Genomic DNA, 19162 nt, shown 5'->3' on the forward strand with positions numbered 1-19162 from the left:
AAATGACCCTATTCATTGTTAAGTTAATAGGAGAAAAGATCAGTATAGCAAGGCATTGCACAAAGCCTTGTGACTGACAGGCATAGTGGGCTCCAACTGCTTCCTTCCTATTTGAGCGTTTAGTATTTGCATACACACTTCTCAGGTCTCCACAATATTAAGTATCATGTATATCTCTGTTGTCTTAAACATGGTTTATTTATTACTCCTGTCTAGTTTCATATTGGACTAAAAGAGCCTGAAGCGGCTTTCTATTACTTTATCTGATGAATGTCCCTTTTAATTTCAACAGATTCACTTCAGTTTCTCTGTGGAAACAGGTGAAACTGGATTATTTATGGTGTAATAAGATTCAGAAAAGTGATACAGGGTGGGGGCTGTCCAACTCTATTAAGAATTAAAAATGCACAAAGACTTAAAATTAATAACAGAAATACCTTGTGGATCCAATATATTGAGCTAAGGCATCTTACAACAAATTAATGCATGCAAATTAAAAACACCAAAGAAAACAACTGGAAAACAATACAAAAAGACAATAGCCTAGATCTACCATCACATTCCCAGAATCAGAGCAAATGGAAACCCCAGTTGCCATCTGTTGTACTTCAGCTTTAAAGAGCAGGTTTTCACGAGGAAACCTCCAGGGCGGAAAAAAGAGCGCTTTAAAGCACAGACCTGTTCCTGGAAAGCAGAGTGTGAAAGGTAGGTGTGGACAAGCCCTTAGAGAATGCCATCCTGGGAAATCCCCCTTATCGACTGATGCTCTGACTGCACCAGCGCATATCTGTAGCACAGAACACATGGAGCAGCTGCACACTCAACATCTTACCACTGACTCAAGCTGCACTGCAAATTATGTAGCGCTCTTGCTCACAGATGAGCATGCAACCAGAGCATGCATGCATTCAGCCCTAGATACAGATCGGCTGCTTCAAAGTTTTTCTCCCCATCTCCATTGTAGGGCATAGCATCTCATATTTTCCATTTAAGTAACCGACCTACTTAAATTACAATAGCACAGATTCTGATCTGAAATTAGAGACTCGAGGCTCAGTGAAATGTATGTTACAAATGCCTGCCAGCATTCAGCACTGTATGCAGTCACATACTCCTAGAATAATAAAAATCTAATCATTCACATTATCCAGGCAGGAGTTAAAGAGTTTTTATTTAGAAATGAGGCATTTAGTGCAATGCTCAGCCCGCCAGTGTAGCTGAACATTGTAGGCAATGTGCAATCCTACGAAAGCAGGAAGATACCTACATACCTATGTGTATAAATTTAGCAACACATGTTGAAAAGTGCTTCTGCTATGCAGACAGGCCTGGCACCTGTATGTCTAGCTCTTAGCTGTAGGAAAACATTGCAGAAGGAGTGTGGGGGGAAAGGAAATAATAGGGCAGCAATAAATGCGGGTGCACTCAACAACTAATTTTAGGAGAGGGCTAGTCTGAGGAGGTGATGGAGGACGTTGCCTGGTCTTCTATCACATCTCTATGTACTCCTCTACCGAGTCACACTTTGGGAAAAGAAGTTCAAGAAATTGTTATAAAGCTGAAGATCTTTACAGCCATTGGCCAAAGGGCCCTTAAGAACATGACCAAAAAACCCTACATTTCAGTGGAGCTTCACCATTATGGCACTTTGCACAGGTGTTGACATTATTCATTCTTAGGCACATATGATCCTTTATATTATATTCCAAAATGTATATTTATTGTTCAGGCAGGCTAAGACATAATCTTGCTGTGAGTGCAAAAAAGAAACTAAATACATTTGGTAATTCACAATGGTGGCTTTTACACACACACATGCGTCATGGGACGCGGGTGGCGCTGTGGCTTAAACCACAGAGCCTAGGGCTTGTGAATCAGAAGGTCGGCGGTTCGAATTCCCACGACGGGGTGAGCTCCCGTTGCTGGGTCCCAGCTCCTGCCAACCTAGCAGTTCGAAAGCACGTCAAAGTGCAAAGTCCCACTCCGGCGGGAAGGTAAACGGCGTTTCCGTGCACTGCTCTGGTTCGCCAGAAGCGGCTTAGTCCTGCTGGCCACATGACCCAGAAGCTGTACGCCGGCTCCCTCGGCCAAGAAAGCAAGATGAGCACTGCAACCCCAAAGTCAGTCACAACTGCACCTAATGGTCAGGGGTCCCTTTACCTTTATGCCATGGCTTCACATAATAAAAACCACAACAATAATAATTTTATTATTTATACCCTGCCCATCTGGCTGGGTTTTATTTAGGCATTGTTGGAAAACTGCAAATTACATTATCTGAACTAGTGGTGGACAAGCCATGGTGACCCCACTTTGACTTGAAACTGGGCTCAGCAAAACAAGCTATTTTCCAAAAAAATAAATAAGTTGGAAAACAGCTCAGTTTATTCCCAATTTCAAATCTGAACTGAATCCTGGCATGCTGCCCCGTCTTGATCCCAATAAAGTAGCCCAGAGGACAATCCCAGATGTCTGTTCTGGCAACCATAATGGAAGAACACGTTTCATACTTACTTTCTCAGAACTGCAATTTCATTCTCAATGCTGCTTTCCTTCCCTTTCAGGGCTTTCTTTGGGATGCACTTGACTGCAAATAGTTTTCTAGTAGTCCTGTTTTCAGCCAAAACTACTTCAGAAAATGCACCACTGAAAAATAAAATAAAATATGCATTTCAGATTTGTTTTCTCTTGGGAGGTACTATATTGCAATGGAAATAAATGGCAATTACTATTTAAAAAACAACAACTTTCATACCCTTTTTTCTTTATGCCTTTTTTCTTTTCTTTAAATGGATGGGACCAAATACAGTGGTACCTCTGGTTATGTACTTAATTTGTTCCGGAGGTCTGTTCTTAACCTGAAACTGTTCTTAACCTGAGACACCACTTTAGCTAATGGGGCCTCCCGCTGCTGTCACGCCGCCGCCGCCACACTACTTCTGTTCTCATCCTGAAGCAAAGTTCTTAACCCAAGGTAATATTTCTGGGTTAGCGGAGTCTGTAACCTGAAGCGTCTGTAACCTGAGGTACCACTGTACAAAGGCTCTCAAAGCAGTGCAGCAATATGAGTTTTCATGTTGCACCAGTGCAGTACACACCTGAGATGTTCCACTGGTCTCCCATACAAGGCATTGTATGAATCTGTTGTGATTGCAAATGGAATATGGCTGGGACGAATGTGGCTGTGCAACTCTGCCTACAGGATCAAGGGTCCTTCATGCAATACTGCAAAACCTCAAGCTCAGGAGACCCCCTGCCCGAAGGAGACCACAGGACACCACTCAGGAAAAGAATATGGACAAACTTAGACCACTGCCAATTCGAGTACAATAGCCTTAGCTTCTAACTGTAGTTTTCACTTCCCTCAGAAGTAATGCTCAAAAAAGGTTAAGCACATTTTAGCTCCATTCACCAGGTTCCTGCCTCACCTACAGTAGAGGCAGCTGTTCTACCAGGTGGGACTGCAGAGCCTTGACATCAGCTCAGGTGACAGGCCAGGAAGCTGTGGCTCCTCCTCTCCTTGAACTCTTTCCATTCCAGCTGGTTATTACAGGAGTCTATCAAGAAGAGCTAGAGGCTGTGTGGATCGGACCAAGGAGCGTTCTGTTCCCACAGCGGCCAGGCAATATCCACAGGAAGCCAACATGCAGAGCATGAGAGCAGTAACAGTCTTCTGCTCATGAGAGCCAACAACTGGTATTCAGAGGGAATATTAATCAAATTGACTAGCAGCATGGAAAGCCTTGTAGTCTATCCCTTCCTCTCTCTCAATCCCTTATGTGTCATACATCCATACCAGTCTGATTATTTGAAAGCTGCTCTAGGAGCATTTTCGAGCTACAGAGCGAGGGTAAAATAAATATATCTATCAGGCAGCCTTAACAGTGTATACAGAAATCCAAATGAACTCAATGTGAGCCAGGATGAAACTACATAACATAGTGGTTGATGCATAGCAGGGGGGGGCGGGGAGATGCCAAACACTTTCTGCATCTGCTGCAACCACCACCCCCCCAGGCCCCTTTTCTCCCCATTAAACTCAAAACCAGAAATAAGCCCACATGGTCTAGATAAAATTTTATTCATTCATTCATACCCCACCCATCTGGCTGGGTTTCCCAATATGGATTGCAGAGTGGAAAGCAGAGGGGAAGGAAGGCTTCAGCCCCCACCACACTGATCCTGCTGTTCCACTTGAAATTATCCTCTCCCAACACTTTGCTGCATATGCAGTTTTACCCCTGTTCCATTTTTACTTGGAAATTCAGTGGGGCTTACTCACAAATAAGTGTTGCTAAATTGCTGCCATGAAGCAGAACCCAAGCATGACATTCTGCAGCCAATTTACAGTATATTACATTTGGTGCAGTGTGTCATTCAGAAGTGTATTCTAGAACCTCACACATTCCCATTTTCTTCTGATTAACACTTAGGTGCAGAAGCAGAGCGTGAGAGAGACAGTTAGCACACCTTTACATGGGAATTTATTCAAGTCTTGTTCAGCACTACAGCACATTTACAATGCTAGTGAACACTGCCAAACCACCTTATATAAGGCATATCACTGTCTGGGACTTTTTGGCACTCCTGGACTATAGGACAGTGCCTGTTGTCCTGGCTCAGGCCCAGCCTTATATACCAGCATCAGTGATTTGAACCACACACGATAGCCTGAAAGTAAAGAAATTTGTCTTTTCACTTAACAACAGTTTCTCTTACTCTTACATGACTCCTATCACAGTCCATGACTCTCAGGTGCACAATTCAACCTGCAGTTGCACAAACTGGTTAAAATCATTGCCATTAATACATTATTATTACCATTAATTGCCATTAATTGCCATATTTTTTGCTCTATAAGACGCACCAGACCATAAGATGCACCTAGTTTTGGGAAGAGGAAAACAAGGAAAAAAAATATTCTGAATCCCAGAAGCCAGGACAGCAAGCGGGATCACAGCTCAGTGATCCCGCTTGCTGTCCTGGCTTATGGGATAGCCGCACGCAGCCTCTCCCGGGCAGGGGGAGCCTTCACCCCCCTGCCCGGGAGAGGCTGCACACAGCTAAGGCTCCCCCTCCCCAGTGTGCGCGTGGCTAAGGAGAAGCTGCGTGCAGCTAGGGCAGCCCTTCTCCATCCTCGGGGAAAAGCCCCCAAGAACTGCACACACGTTCCACACGGCTCTTTAAAGGGAGCGCTGAGCAGAGCCTCCCGCCTGCATTTGCTCCATAAGACGCACACAGATTTCCCCTTACTTTTTAGGAGGGGAAAAGTGCGTCTTATAGAGCAAAAAATATGGTAGTTATTTGTGTGAAAGTGATATATTGCACTGAAGCCTTTTTTTAACTAAAAAAACCCCACACCAACTGTCAGGGAACTGCCATCAGTGCCGGAGGGAGAGAGCAAGATCCAGAGGGATTCCAGAGAGCGTCCCGGGATTGGGAGAGGCAGCCCATCTTCTGGGGAAGAGAATCAGTGTAGCACCAGTGGAGAAGGGGGGCAGATGGGGGAAGCGGCGAGGTGGTCCCATGACTCCTTGCCGGGGACCAGCGGGGAGAGTAGAGGTCCTCCGCTGCCTACACTCTCCTTGTGCATAAGGCTTTCGCGCAGAGAGAGTAGGAGGAGACTAGGCGTCAAAGAGCTTCTTTGCTGGAAGAAGTTTAAGAAACGCCCACTGACGGATTCTGCCAGCGATTGAGACAGCCACAGGTGAGTGGCTGTCCGGACAGAAAAGGTTCACTCAGGCAACCCAGCCAGGTGTTTGCACCGGCTTACGCACGAGCAACCCCTAGAACCACTACACCAACTTTATGTTTTTTCTCTATCTCATTATTTAGCAAACAACTTTTTTACACCCTTTTCTTAAAACCTATTTGTGTATGTGACAGTTTCTAAGGGATTTTCCTTTCTTGACAGAGCTTCCCCCTTCTGAGTTAGCAGAGTTAGTGACACAATGAAAGGTTGCACTTTCACAATTGCTTCCTTGGAAGTGTTGGCTTGAATGAATCACCCAGTGAGCGAGTGCCTGACTGAATCAAGGAAGGAAATAAGAAGAGTGGTGATTAAGTAAATAACTCTTCCATTCACACCAGCAGGAACTGTAGTTCAGATTATTTGTTTCTAGTATCAGGAATACGTCAGAACACATCACATACATTATAACTGCATATCAGTAAGATTGTGCAAATAAAATAACCAGCAACATTTTCCACCTTTTCTGTCAGTCAAGGATGTTTCTTCAGAAGTAAGCTAAGTTCAGTGGGACAAAGTCTCTAGCAAGGGGGCTTAGGACTGCAGCCTATACACAGTTTGACTTAGCAAAAAGTCCTACCGAGTTCAGTGAGATTTCTGATTAAGTGTGCATAGGTGTGATGGCCTGGGAATGGGATTCAGAGGACCAGCTGAGCCGGGGCTGGGGCCTGAGCCCGAAGGGTCCTCACCTGTGCTGGATCCTCAGGTGCAGGCACCAGCTGAGTCTGCTCTGGCTCCTGAGGTGATGGAGGACCCATTGCCTGCAGGTGCTTTACTCCCAGCCCACTCAGGGGAAGCTGAGGTTGCCTCTGGGTCCAGTAACCCTCCAGCCTCTCCTGAGCTGCAGAGGCTCAGGGCAGAGAGGCGGAGGGAACTAAGTTCTCGCAGGAGGAGTGCTCGCCTCCAGGCCAGGAGAGGCAAGTCACCTGTGGACTGGGGCCGCCCTAGGCCTCAGAGGAGATAATGGCCAGCCAGCCCAGTCCCAGGTTGTGGGAGCAACATTGTTGGTAACCTATTCCTGCCGGCACCCTGTCCTGCTCTTCTGCCAGAGTTCCTGACCTCACCCGACTCCCTGCCTTGGACCCCGCTTCAGCCTTGATGGACAGCCTCCATACCACACCCTCGACCTCGGACTGGACTCGGACCACTCCACATGGTAACCCCCCGGGACCAGCACAATAGGCTTAGACCACACAGAGCTTTGATAAAATTTTGTCACAGAAAATTAAGAAGTACCTACAAATACAATTGTACTATTATTACAGCCTATAATAAATAAGCACTATTTCATTGGGTTCCAGAAATTGCCTCCAGTTAAAAGATGTGGTCTTACATCTCTGCAGATCATGAGACTATCCAACAAATAGCAGGGAAGATGGCGTGTCACTCACTTTACCCTCACCTTAATTAGGAAGGGGTTTTTCTAACCAGGTCACTTCGAGCTGCTGATGGCATGACTTTGAATGGGCAAAAGACAATTAAACAGAAACTTGCAAAATTCTAAGGGGTAAGCTATGTAAAAAGCTTTCTTAGTCTGGAAATGCCACTTTCACCTGTCACACAAAAGTCAGAACGGCTGTGATTCTGGTATCACTTACTCTCTCTCTATTTAGAACTGCGGTATATTAATCACTCTTCTGCTCTGCTTCCCCTTTGGGGCAGCTTATGCAGGATCTCCCAGGCAATTGCCCTTTTAGGTACTGTAATCCTGTACATTTCACAGCATTGTGGCAAGTGAGCTCAACTTTTTAAAAAGCTCTTCTATAGCATTTCTGAGAATTAGGCTGCACAAGGCCAGTAAAAAGTTGTCATCCTTACTTTTGTGAACCAGTTTATGAATTTAGGATAGCCAGGTGGCAATGCCTAGGCAAAAATCAGACCCTAAGGTAATTTTTCTGGATTTTGGTATTCTAACCCAATGTTATACAAGGTATATTAAAAAGTCTGTCCCCAGTTTCACCTGCTGAGTTTGTCTTGTTCCCACCCACCCCTGGAAAAGGGCACTACTGTTCTGGTCTGGATCTGCCAAGAGGCACAGTATCCCACAGTCACACTGATTCCAACCACCAGTAACAATTTTCTTGGAACTTCTTTTTCTTCCAGATATAAAGCTATTATAGCCATTCCCTGGATTCAGAGTGGCGAGCATTTATGAGGGTTGGTTTAGCACACGGAAAGACCAGGGGAATGTGCTATCTATAAGGTATTATTCCAACTTGCTTGCATACAAAATATGAAAGTTAAACATGGGGGAATTGGCAAGCACACCGATAGATGGTGATAGACTATAAAGCAGACTTAATTTATTCCTCCATCATATAATCACTTCAGATTTCCCAGGAAGCTTCCTCAGTCAGGATTTGTTCATCTTTTTCTAGATATATTCCAACTGTTTCCACCCACTCACTGCCCAAGCAACTTGGATATGTTCATTAGCTAGTAGTCACCAGCCAAAGTCTTGAAATGCCAGGTATACAAAATCCTGGAAATGGAACCTTATTATTTGGCACCCCACAAATAAGAGACCCTCCCTGCCCATGGACTGTCTGGCCAGAGGGGTGCATGCTCTGGTTATCTCCTGCTTGGACTACTGCAATGCTCTCTATGTGGGCCTACCTTTGAAGGTGACCCAGAAACTACAACTAATCCAGAATGCGGCAGGGTTATTCCACGTCATTTCAACGAGGTCATGCCACCCTCCATCTCGAATGTTGATGAAATTTGGTGCACACCCTTCCCTTATGGTTGAAAGAAATCCCCTAAATTTCCCCCCTCTATCTCAAGCGGTTTTAATTTTATAGACTTCAAAATTCCGTTAAAACTCTGTTGTCTGTCCCTCTTGAGACCCTCGGGACAAGATACCTTTGTGTACATTTTATTTATTTTCTCCATTACCAATGATCAGATCTCTTACAAATTTTACACAGAGCTCAATAAAACGATGAGGATTTCAGAAAAAAATACACCAGCATAAAAGATTTTATAAATGCCTTTTTTTTTATTTTTTATAAATGCACTTGTAGCCTAGTTTTTTGGGTGGAAAAACTAGGTTTAAGAAAACCTGAATTTACAGCATGTGGGCATGATGTAACCAAAAGTTTTTGATGTTGAAAATTATTGCAAAGACATGCTCTTTCTCAACAAAGAATGAAATTTATGGTTTTTTTATTCCTTGTAATGAAAATTTTACGTGTTTTGGGCATCATGGGGAGGAAATGGCTACTGGGTAGCCATTTTGTACAACTTTCCTACAATCCTTAGCTGTAATAGAAAAAATTAATGAAACAAAGTTGTTCATCTTAAAAATTAAAATAATATTGGTTATTATAGAGGTTTTTCCAAAAGTGCAGACTTGTTTTAATTTTGGGATATTTGAATTTGAAGTTATGAAAATTGGCTATTGGGAATAATAAAAAAAAGAATTTACATTCAGTAGAACATTAAATGCTGACATGTAAGGAAAAAAGACCTAGCAAAAAAAATATTCAAAAAAATTAAAAATTGAGTATTACATACAAATATGAGTACATCAAATTAGGCTTAAATTATATTAAAAAATTACTCATTTCAGAAATATTAAAAATATTAGACATTTTAAAATGCTTTCTCAGATTGCAGTTCAGAGAAGTCTTGCTAGTTGTCTATGCTATTATTCAGTGTGTGGATGAATCATGGACAGCTGAAGTTGGGTGATGCAATGCAGGTGAGTCATGTAGACCACCGGCGTTGATGGAAGAAAAAATGAAAAACCTACAGGTGATACTGATACTTACACCTCACCTTTGCAAACCAACCCTTAAAACACTGGGCAGGCATTCTTTTTGCACGTTCAGGCAGCCTCGTAGTTGCCCTCCATCACCCCACGCACCTTCTTGCCTGGACAGTCAGGGCAAAGGGATGGGATTGTGGGATTCTAGGAAGCTGCGATGGTTCTGGGATTCCCTCACACCTGCCTGTCAGCTGTGGTCCAGAATCCATGAGGGGATTCCAGTGCACCCTTGCTCCCTCAGAATGTCGTCACTGCCTACATATTGAAAGACTGAGCGCACCAATGGTGCACACTCACACACAGCCTTGTAGCTGTGGAGGGCATGGAGGGGAGGATGCAAAAGAGGGGGCGGCTTTATCCTTTAAGGTACATGTCAGCCCTACTTGCTGGCACACAGTTTGGGAACCAGTGGCCTAAGCATAGGCACACACAGCTCCCTCCTCATGTGCTTGGATAATGCTTATTAGGCTACATAAAGATTCAGAGAATGAGGTTGTGAATATTTCAGAAGCCACAGTGTCATCAGAAACCACACAAAGCTGCTTTGTGATGAGTCAAACCACAAGTGCCTCTAGCCGGACAGTCATACCTCCGTGAATGTCCGCCTCCTCGACTGTCCATTTCGGCGGACGTCCGCAGCAAACCCAAAAGTACCAGAATGGGTTACTTCTGGGTTTGCCACCTCACGCATGCGCAGAAGCGCAAAACCGCTCCACGCGCACACGCAGAGTGACACTCTATCGAGCGTCTTTTTTGTTGAGCATCCCAGGCTCTGAAATGGATCCCGGACGCTCGACGAGATACCACTGTATAGCCCACTCCTCATGGCTGCAGCTGTCCAAGTCTCTGGCAGCCCTACAACCAAGATCTTTTCAAACTGGAAGCGCTAGGGACCGGAACACACAGACAGCATGCGCCTTCCCACTAACTTCCAAACCCATTGTTTAGATTCCCTGATTTTGATTTTTAATCCCCTCTGCAATACATTCTCTTGACAGCAATAACATGTAAGAGTACCAAACCAGAGGCTGTTTACATATATTTAGAAGTAATTTATTTTTAAATGTACAACTAACTCCTTTTGTAGCTGTCTTACCAGTTACAGTATCATATTAGTGTTGTGCTTGTTTTTGTCACAGGCAGTCAGAAATTTCAGGCCCTAAATTAGTTTGTGACTTTACCTTGTCTCCTGTGATTTGAAAATATGTTCCAGAACACTAATTAAAGCTGGAGTTTGTGTTAAAAATAGATGTCTGTGGACACAATCCTGCATGGGAGGCCTGCCTTAGTTCCCCTGAAATCAAATGAAGACAAGCGCTTGACGGAGAGCCTTTCTCTCAATTGTGCACTTAAGGGCAGTATAGTACTGAGATAGCTCGCTGGGCAAAACTGGTGCAAGTGTTGTGTGCAATCGAGGGAAATGAGTTCTCACCCTTTCAGTGCCACAAAGTAGAAGTAGAGCTGCACGGGTGTGACATCAGGCAAGTGTTATCCCACTAAGCAACCCTGCACTTGAGGAGAGCCATCGACAGCATTCACACCTCAACCTCCAGCTGTCAAAGTCGCCCCCTCACTGTCCGCCACTGCTCCTTCTGGGCATTATCCAGAAATCATCATATGCATCACTGATGCTGAGTCAGTACATGTGAAAAGGATCTAGGAGTCTTGGTTGACCACAAACTTGACATGAGCCAACAGTGTGACGCGGCAGCTCAAAAAGCCAATGCAATTCTGGGCTGCATCAATAGGAGTATAGCATCTAGATCAAGGGAAGTAATAGTGCCACTGTATTCTGCTCTGGTCAGACCTCACCTGGAGTACTGTGTCCAGTTCTGGGCACCACAGTTCAAGAAGGACACTGACAATGGTCAGGGGTCCCTTTACCTTTATTAAGTGTGTACACACAGCAATGCTATGCAAGTTTCCTCTGAAGAAAAATCCTGTCACTCCTAGTAGGTGTGTGTATCGGGCTGTTGCAGTAAATTAAGCAAATATGTTAAAATGGGTCATCCAAGCCACACATTGCATCCAGTTTTGCCCCCAACTGAAAGGCAAGCTATAAATTTAATAAATAAACCTTCTCCCAACCCAAAGTTTCTCTTTGTCTAAAGAAGAAGTTCTGAATACTTAATTGTGATGCATGTTTGACAGGCTAGGATCCTGTTTTCTCTCTCTCTCTCTCTCTCTCTCTCTCTCACACACACACACACCTTCAAATAGTAACCCCAGTAGTCAGGCAAATTCTCCTAATTAAAGGCTGTATGACTGCATAACCCAAGGAAAATATACAGAACTGCTGTGTCTCATTAACTAGTTGAGAGGTACAATTTTTATTTTATTTTTGAAACACTCGTCTTCTTCACATGGTCAGAGAATGCTAATTGGCTTGTTCACATTCCGTTTAAGACCTATCCAGCTGGGTGCAATTATTTGTCTTAAATATTTGTACTCAAAATGTTCATTTATTTTTTGTATCCCCCACCCACTAATAATCACAACTTCTTGTTAAAACAAAAATTACCAAACGAAGAAAAAATTAACCACCACAGAACACAATGTCCTCCATATCCCCTAATTTAAAGGCCCTGCCTTTCAGGCTTTTGATGATAATAGCAATAACAATAACAATTTTTTATTATTATCTTCCCATTTTCCTGGGTGTCCATTGCTCTGTCTCTTCCTAGCTATCCAAAGGCTCCACCCCAGTACCAATCTCCACTCCCAAAGAGGTAGCAACCATGTGACATTATATAACCAGGCTGCTCCACAGGAATAAAAGCTTAAATCTGGCATAATGGGGACCTGCCAAAGCTAGATGGCTTTCAGGCAAAATTTCTACGATCTCTGCTGCAGTACCCAACTGTGCCCCCAACTCCGTACTTCTGTTAGAAGCTGGTGAATGCCCAATTTCAACTAAAGCGTGGTGGGCTGCCCTAAAACATTGGCTCAGGATTTCAGTGTTTGATGTAGGGAAGGGTTTGTACCAACACCTGACCAATGAGGAATTCGTCAGCAAATGGCAGAAAACCATGGCTAAAAAAGCCACCTCTATTGGTCTGTCACCCCCCTCAACTGTATTACCTGGGTTATGAAGGCGCCCTAAAGACATTAAAGCAAAGATTATGGGATAATGCACACAGTGACTTGTGATCTCGATCACATGCAGTCTGTAGTCCGCTGGCAGTAGGAGTACAATATGGGCATGTCTTTAACTTAACATCTTACATTAAAAACCTGACAGTACCAAATTATCGAAGGCTTTTCACCAAAGCCAGACTAAACGTCTTTCCTTCTGCAGTGTTGGATGGCAGGTTGAGAGAAGTTCCCTACCAGGACAGACTTTGCTCGTGTGCTCAAGACATCGATTCCATAAAACATATTTTGTTGCACTGTGCAAAATATGAGCAGGCCAGGGCTGAACTGATACTACCCTTGCTGGTACCTTTCCTGGGAAAATCAGAGGCTCACTGTGTCAGGTTCCTATTGGAAGACCGGACAAATGTTGGAACGTTAGCAGTAGCAAAGTTTTTATCGGTGGTTGCAAGAACCAATGATCCCTATATTCTGAACAAAATGCTTGCTTAACCTGGAGGTAGGCTGTATGAATTGTGCATTGCTTTGTAATGATTTGTTGGGTCTCTGGACCGTAATAAAGATTGATGATGATGAGGCTTAAATCCTTCAATTTTAAAAGAATTTTTTTTGGGGGGGGTCAGGGGTGGCTGGCTGAGGGTGTCATGGAGCCCAGGGGTCCTATATTCGGGACCCTATCAAGCTTCCCCCTTTCAGCAGACAACTAGGCATAGGGCCCCTGTTCGCCATCTGCACTGGTCATGCTATGGCTAAATGAAGGCTTGGGATGGGGATGGCATTCGAGGCTGAAGCCCTGGACACCTGAGCCTGGACTGCAGGTCTGGACTGCATCCTTTTGCTTAGCCGAAGTAGGTTCACCAGGCCTTTCAGGAAACCTATTAGCTATGACACTTTAGGAAATGTTTCCACTGAGGAAAGAAAGAAGCCCTGGTAGAAACTTGGATAGTAACTACGGTTTAATTTTATCTCATGTGCAATTTCAGTGTATTCCCAAAACAGGAATATGGGTCTCCTAGGAGATCCATGTGACATACACAAACTATTTCGAGAAAGGAAGCCTTCTATGAATGCTTCTCATTTGCTTGTTTTATGCATACTGCAAATGCAGAACAGTAACAGCAACGCCTGTCACGCTTCTCCTTGTTTCCAATTAGATTGTGAGCAGCATTCTGAATTAGAATACAATTTTGTGTTCATGCGGCTGAGGCTGTAATCTGATACCCCATTATCTGGGAGTAAGGCCCATTTAACTCAATGGATATTTCTTCTAAGCAGACATGCATAGGATTACACCGTAAAACTACGAAGGCCCAACCTGGGGGGGGGGGGGGGAGAGAGATGTCCTAGGTCACCAGCTCCCTAACCCAGAACTGCTTTCATTTCTGGCAGAACTACATACTGTTGAAGACCACCCCATTCTCCAAGTGGTGCGACATTCCAGGGATCCCAGGCACTTGCCCAGGGTTCATGTTTCCTCAGAATGAGGAACAGTGGAGACTGCTGAATCTTTAGGCTTTAGGTTTATTTACGCATATATACAAGCTGAGCCTAGAATGGAGGAGCTCACAGCATTCACACCCCAAGAGCCACAGCCTGGGATTCCAGCAAAAACCAGGCATGGCTCTGACTCCCTGGCTTCCCAGCCTGCAGCCTTGCTTCTACCTTCTAGTTCACTTAACTCCCAACTCTGCCCTTTCTCCTCCTAACTCTGTTGTTTTTGTTCTTGTTTTTATTATGTATTTTGTGTTTTTACCTTGCATTTTTATGCTGGGAACTGCCCTCAGATCTACAGATAAAGGGTGGTATTAAAATTACTAAATAAAAATGAAAAACAACCAGTGAATAGAGGGAGGGAGGCCCACCCATTTGCTGTCTGGCATAGACCCACTTCCTTTGTTACCTTAATGGCCCATACTTAGAGGGTCCTTACTTTACCAGAAAGGTAGCCTGGCTGTTCCAGGAACTGAATGCATGCTGGATCCAGGAGTTAGAAGGAGGCATAGGAATACAGCCTACCCATCTGAGCCCCACAAAGTGATAACAATACGCTGCTTTTTTCCGCTCCCACCCTGTACGGCAGAGGTGGTGAACACGGTGCCACCCAGATGTTGTTGAACGACAACTTCCATCATCCCTGACCACTGGCCATGCTGGCTGGGGCTGGTGGGAGTTGGGAATCCAACATCATCTGCTGCAAGTTGATATGCCTATGCCTTCCACCATGGGCTGTTTAAATAAAGACTTTAGTAATGGACAATTATGGAAATGCCTGTTGTCGTCATCAAATAGCAAGCTAAGCAAGCCAGGGTCTCAGTTCACTTGGTACAGCTAACAGTGTATGTACAACAATATCTCACCAACTACCGGTAAGTCACTGCTTAGACATAGTAAAAAGCCAGAGAGAAAATGTTAGCACTTCCCATACCACCCGGAATGTACTTATTTTCTGGACAAATAAGGAGGCTTAAACGGCCATCATTAGCATTCCAGTTTTTATTTTCAACAAGTTCTACGCTCATCTGAGAAGCAGGGAAGGAAGGCGAGAGAAGCCAGTATCAGCAGCATCTCTTTCTATCCTCAAGGGCTTAAAATTGGATTCAATATGGTTCACATTAGATGCATTAAGGGGCAGGGGGTTCTTTTTCTAAGATGAAAATGAGATCACTGCGGTATAAGATGATGAAAGACCAAATGGTTTTGTTTAGATTGTTTCTGAGTTACATAGTTAAACAGAGTTGAAAGAGCTTCTGATATTCCAGTTTGATTCTCACTAGTGATAAAAAGCTACATAAGGATGTACGAAAGCAGACTAGTCCAAAATGAAACAACCCTGCCGAAAAAGCAATAGGGTTACTTAGATAGCTGGGGTGGGGGGGGAATAGTTGGTCTTATCATCCCATTCCACCTCCTTTAGCCAGGCGCATTTAGTGTAACTTCTGCAAATGTTGTGGCCATGCCACTAGGTTAAGTAATATTGGATAAGAAAAGAAAAGTACCTCTGAGCATGTACAGAAGACATTTTCTCAATATTGCATGACTATAGCTTGTGACCACATGCTTAGAATGAAGGAGGAGGACTACTCCTTTCTGTGCCATTCCTTCTGGGAGTTAAGTCTACTATGGGTTTATTTAATATTTAAAACTTTATACTGGTACACTTTCTGGCAACTACAAAGATTTTGCATATTCCTATAAGTCACACAAATACACACTGCTCTTTTAAATCTGATAAATGCCTAGCCTCAGGAATATACACAGGAAAATAATTTCTCTTAAATTCCATTGTTTGCTGTCTTCTTTGAAATTTGAGGCATGGAGCATGCTTATTAATCTGATCATTGTCAATAGACTGTAGCGGGTAGGTCACAAGATTTGCTGGAAGATCAGCATTTAAAATCCCTGCTTAGCCACAAAGCCTACTGAATGGCCTATCAGTCACTACTTCACCCTAGAGCTGTTGTGAATATAAAATATATGTACACAAGTTCCTTTCAGGAAGGGTGGGATCAAATGTGACAACCAAGTAAATGGCACCATCAGAGTCCCCTGTGCAATTTTGTAAACATGACACTACTTGTAGTGGGTAGCCAACATGGTGCCTTCCAGATATTGCTGGACTACAACTCCCATCACCCCTGACAACTGGCCATGCTGGCTGGGGCTGGTGGAAGTTGGAGGCCAACCACATCTGGACAGCACCATGTTGGCTACCTTTACACTTTTAATACAAGGCACAATTTCCCCAGTCACACAGACCCAGGAAATGAGTATCTGCTCGTATCACTCTCTTCTACTGGTCAAGTGCTGATGGGAAGGTCGGCAGTTCGAATCCCCGCCACGGGGTGAGCTTCCGTTGCTCTGTCCCAGCTCCTGCCTACCTAGCAGTTCAAAAGCACAGCAGCACAAGGAGATAAATAGGTACCACTGTGGCGGGAAGGTAAACAGTGTTTCTGTGCGCTCTGGTTTCCATCACGGTGTCCCGTTGTGCCAGAAGTAGTTTAGTCATGCTGGCCACATGACCCGGAAAGCTGTCTGTGGACAAACACTGGCTCCCTCAGCCTGAAAAGTGGCCTGATTTTTAACTGTCCGTACTCTTTGTACGTAATTTCCCCTCTGACCTCACTGCTTACAATCTCCCACCCCAGGCATGTATCTACTCGCAACCAAAGATAACACTTTACGAATCCAATGAAGAGAACAATCCTCCACAAAAGCTTATGCCATAACAAATGTGTTCATTGTTAAGGGTACCATAAGATCCTGTTGTTTGACCAACATAAACCATCCCTCTGGATATGGTTACAAGATGACCATTCTAGTAGCTGTTCTGCCATATTCAGTCTATCACATTCTAGCAAATTAACATAGAATGACAGTTAACATCACAATTTTTATCTGTATTTGTTATTGTGAGGGTCAAAAGGGTTGAGGTCTCTGTGTCTCTACCTGAGTGAGGCCTGGATTCCTAGAAGCTCCTTCTATGTTTAATTGAACAAACAAGATGAATTTTAACAGGGAGAAATGTAAAGTATTGCACTTGGGCAAAAAAAAATGAGAGGCACAAATACAAGATGGGGGACACCTGGCTTGAGAGCAGTACATGTGAAAAGGATCTAGGAGTCTTGGTTGACCACAAACTTGACATGAGCCAACAGTGTGACGTGGCAGCTAAACAAGCCAATGCAATTCTGGGCCTCATCAATAGGAGTATAGCATCTAGATCAAGGGAAGTAATAGTGCCACTGTATTCTGCTCTGGTCAGACCTCACCTGGAGTACTGTGTCCAGTTCTGGGCACCACAGTTCAAGAAGGACACTGACAAACAGGAACGTGTCCAGAGGAGGGCAACCAAAATGGTCAAAGGCCTGGAAACGATGCCTTATGAGGAACGGCTAAGGGAGCTGGGCAAGTTTAGCCTGGAGAAGAGGAGGTTAAGGGGTGATAGGATAGCCATGTTCAAATATATAAAAGGATGTCACATAGAGGAGGGAGAAAGGTTGTTTTCTGCTGCTCCAGAGAAGCGGACACGGAGCAATGGATCCAAACTACAAGGAAGAAGATTCCACCTCAACATTAGGAAGAACTTCCTGACAGTAAGAGCTGTTCGACAGTGGAATTTGCTGCCAAGGAGTGTGGTGGAGTCTCCTTCTTTGGAGGTCTTTAAGCAGAGGCTTGACAACCATATGTCAGGAGTGCTCTGATGGTGTTTCCTGCTTGGCAGGGGCTTGGACTCGATGGCCCTTGTGGTCTCTTCCAACTCTATGATTCTATGATTCTATGAATGGTACCAGCACAAGCAAGAGAGAGCTCACATATTATACAACTCGCACAAGAGTTGCAATTATCAGTTTACATGTGAAACTATTAATTACGTTAACACATGTTGCCAACATGGATTGTCACTTGTAACACGGGGCACTTTCATGGGAACCAAGCCGAAAAATGAAAATAATATGTTGGCTATCACCCACTGAGTGTGATTCATCCATATCTGATTAATATGATAGAGTTTTTCTTACGCTACTTGTTCAATCTGAACATCAAGATATGATACAAAATATTTTTTTTAAAAAAATACTGTAAGGGAAGAGATTCTCTTTAATGCAAGCTAAATATTTCTCATTATGATGGGTTCAGTCAGGGACAGGTGAGGAAGGGAGAACCTCGCCATGCTAGGTTGCTGGGGCTGTCAGAAGGGAAGAGGCCAAATCTCCACTTTCTGGGATGAGAGAAGCTTTGCTTCCGTGTCAATGTGAAAGTGTGTCTTTCCATTGCCTTTAGTAGCAGCACAGCTGTCAGACATCTCCCCCAACAAATGAGGAGACATAACCTCTGTATGACAAACCTAGACAGCATCTTAAAAAGCAGAGACATCACCTTGCCAACAAAGGTCCGTATAGTAAAAGCTATGGTTTTCCCGGTAGTGATGTATGGAAGTGAGAGCTGGACCATAAAGAGGGCTAACTGCCGAAGAATTGATGCTTTTGAATTATGGAGCTGGAGGAGACTCTTGAGAGTCCCATGGACTGCAAGAAGATCAAACCTCTCCATTCTTAAGGTAATCAGCCCTGAGTGCTCACTGAAAGGACAGATCGTGAAGCTGAGGTTCCAATACTTTGGCCGCCTCATGAGAAGAGAAGACTCCCTGGAAAAGACCCTGATGCTGGGAAAGATGGAGGGCACAAGGAGAAGGGGATGACAGAGGATGAGATGGTGGGACAGTGTTCTCAAAGCTACCAACATGAGTTTGACTAAATTGCGGGAGGCAGTGGAAGACAGGAGCGCCTGGTGTGCTCTGGTCCAGGGAGTCACAAGAGGCGGACACGACTAAACGACTAAACAACAACAACAACCCTCTGTATCTGTTTTACACAGCTCTGGTCCCAGGCCCTGACTAAAGCAACTGGAAGCCATGGGCTGGGAGACCTTGGGAGCCCAAACTTAGTAGCATCTGATCATGAGAAGCAAAACCTCATTCTCTTCTTTATCTGTTCAATGAAAGTAGAACGCTGCTTATTTTTCATTTGATTCTGAGTAGCTTTAAGGCCTCC

At 44.2% G+C, this 19162-nt stretch overlaps 1 protein-coding gene across 1 annotated transcript in view; it reads right to left on the reverse strand.

The window, feature by feature from the left end:
• Nucleotides 1–19162, reverse strand: part of CAMK1D (calcium/calmodulin dependent protein kinase ID) — a 241532-nt gene that overhangs the window by 123464 nt on the left and 98906 nt on the right. Inside the window, exon 2 of the mRNA XM_081023853.1 lies at nucleotides 2515–2646. Within this exon, the coding sequence (XP_080879979.1) occupies nucleotides 2515–2646 (132 nt within the window). The remainder of the gene's footprint in view (nucleotides 1–2514; nucleotides 2647–19162) is intronic.

The sequence above is a fragment of the Podarcis pityusensis genome (genome assembly GCF_964106645.2).
Source record: "Podarcis pityusensis genome assembly, chromosome: 10".
In the NCBI taxonomy this organism is placed as follows: domain Eukaryota; kingdom Metazoa; phylum Chordata; class Lepidosauria; order Squamata; family Lacertidae; genus Podarcis; species Podarcis pityusensis.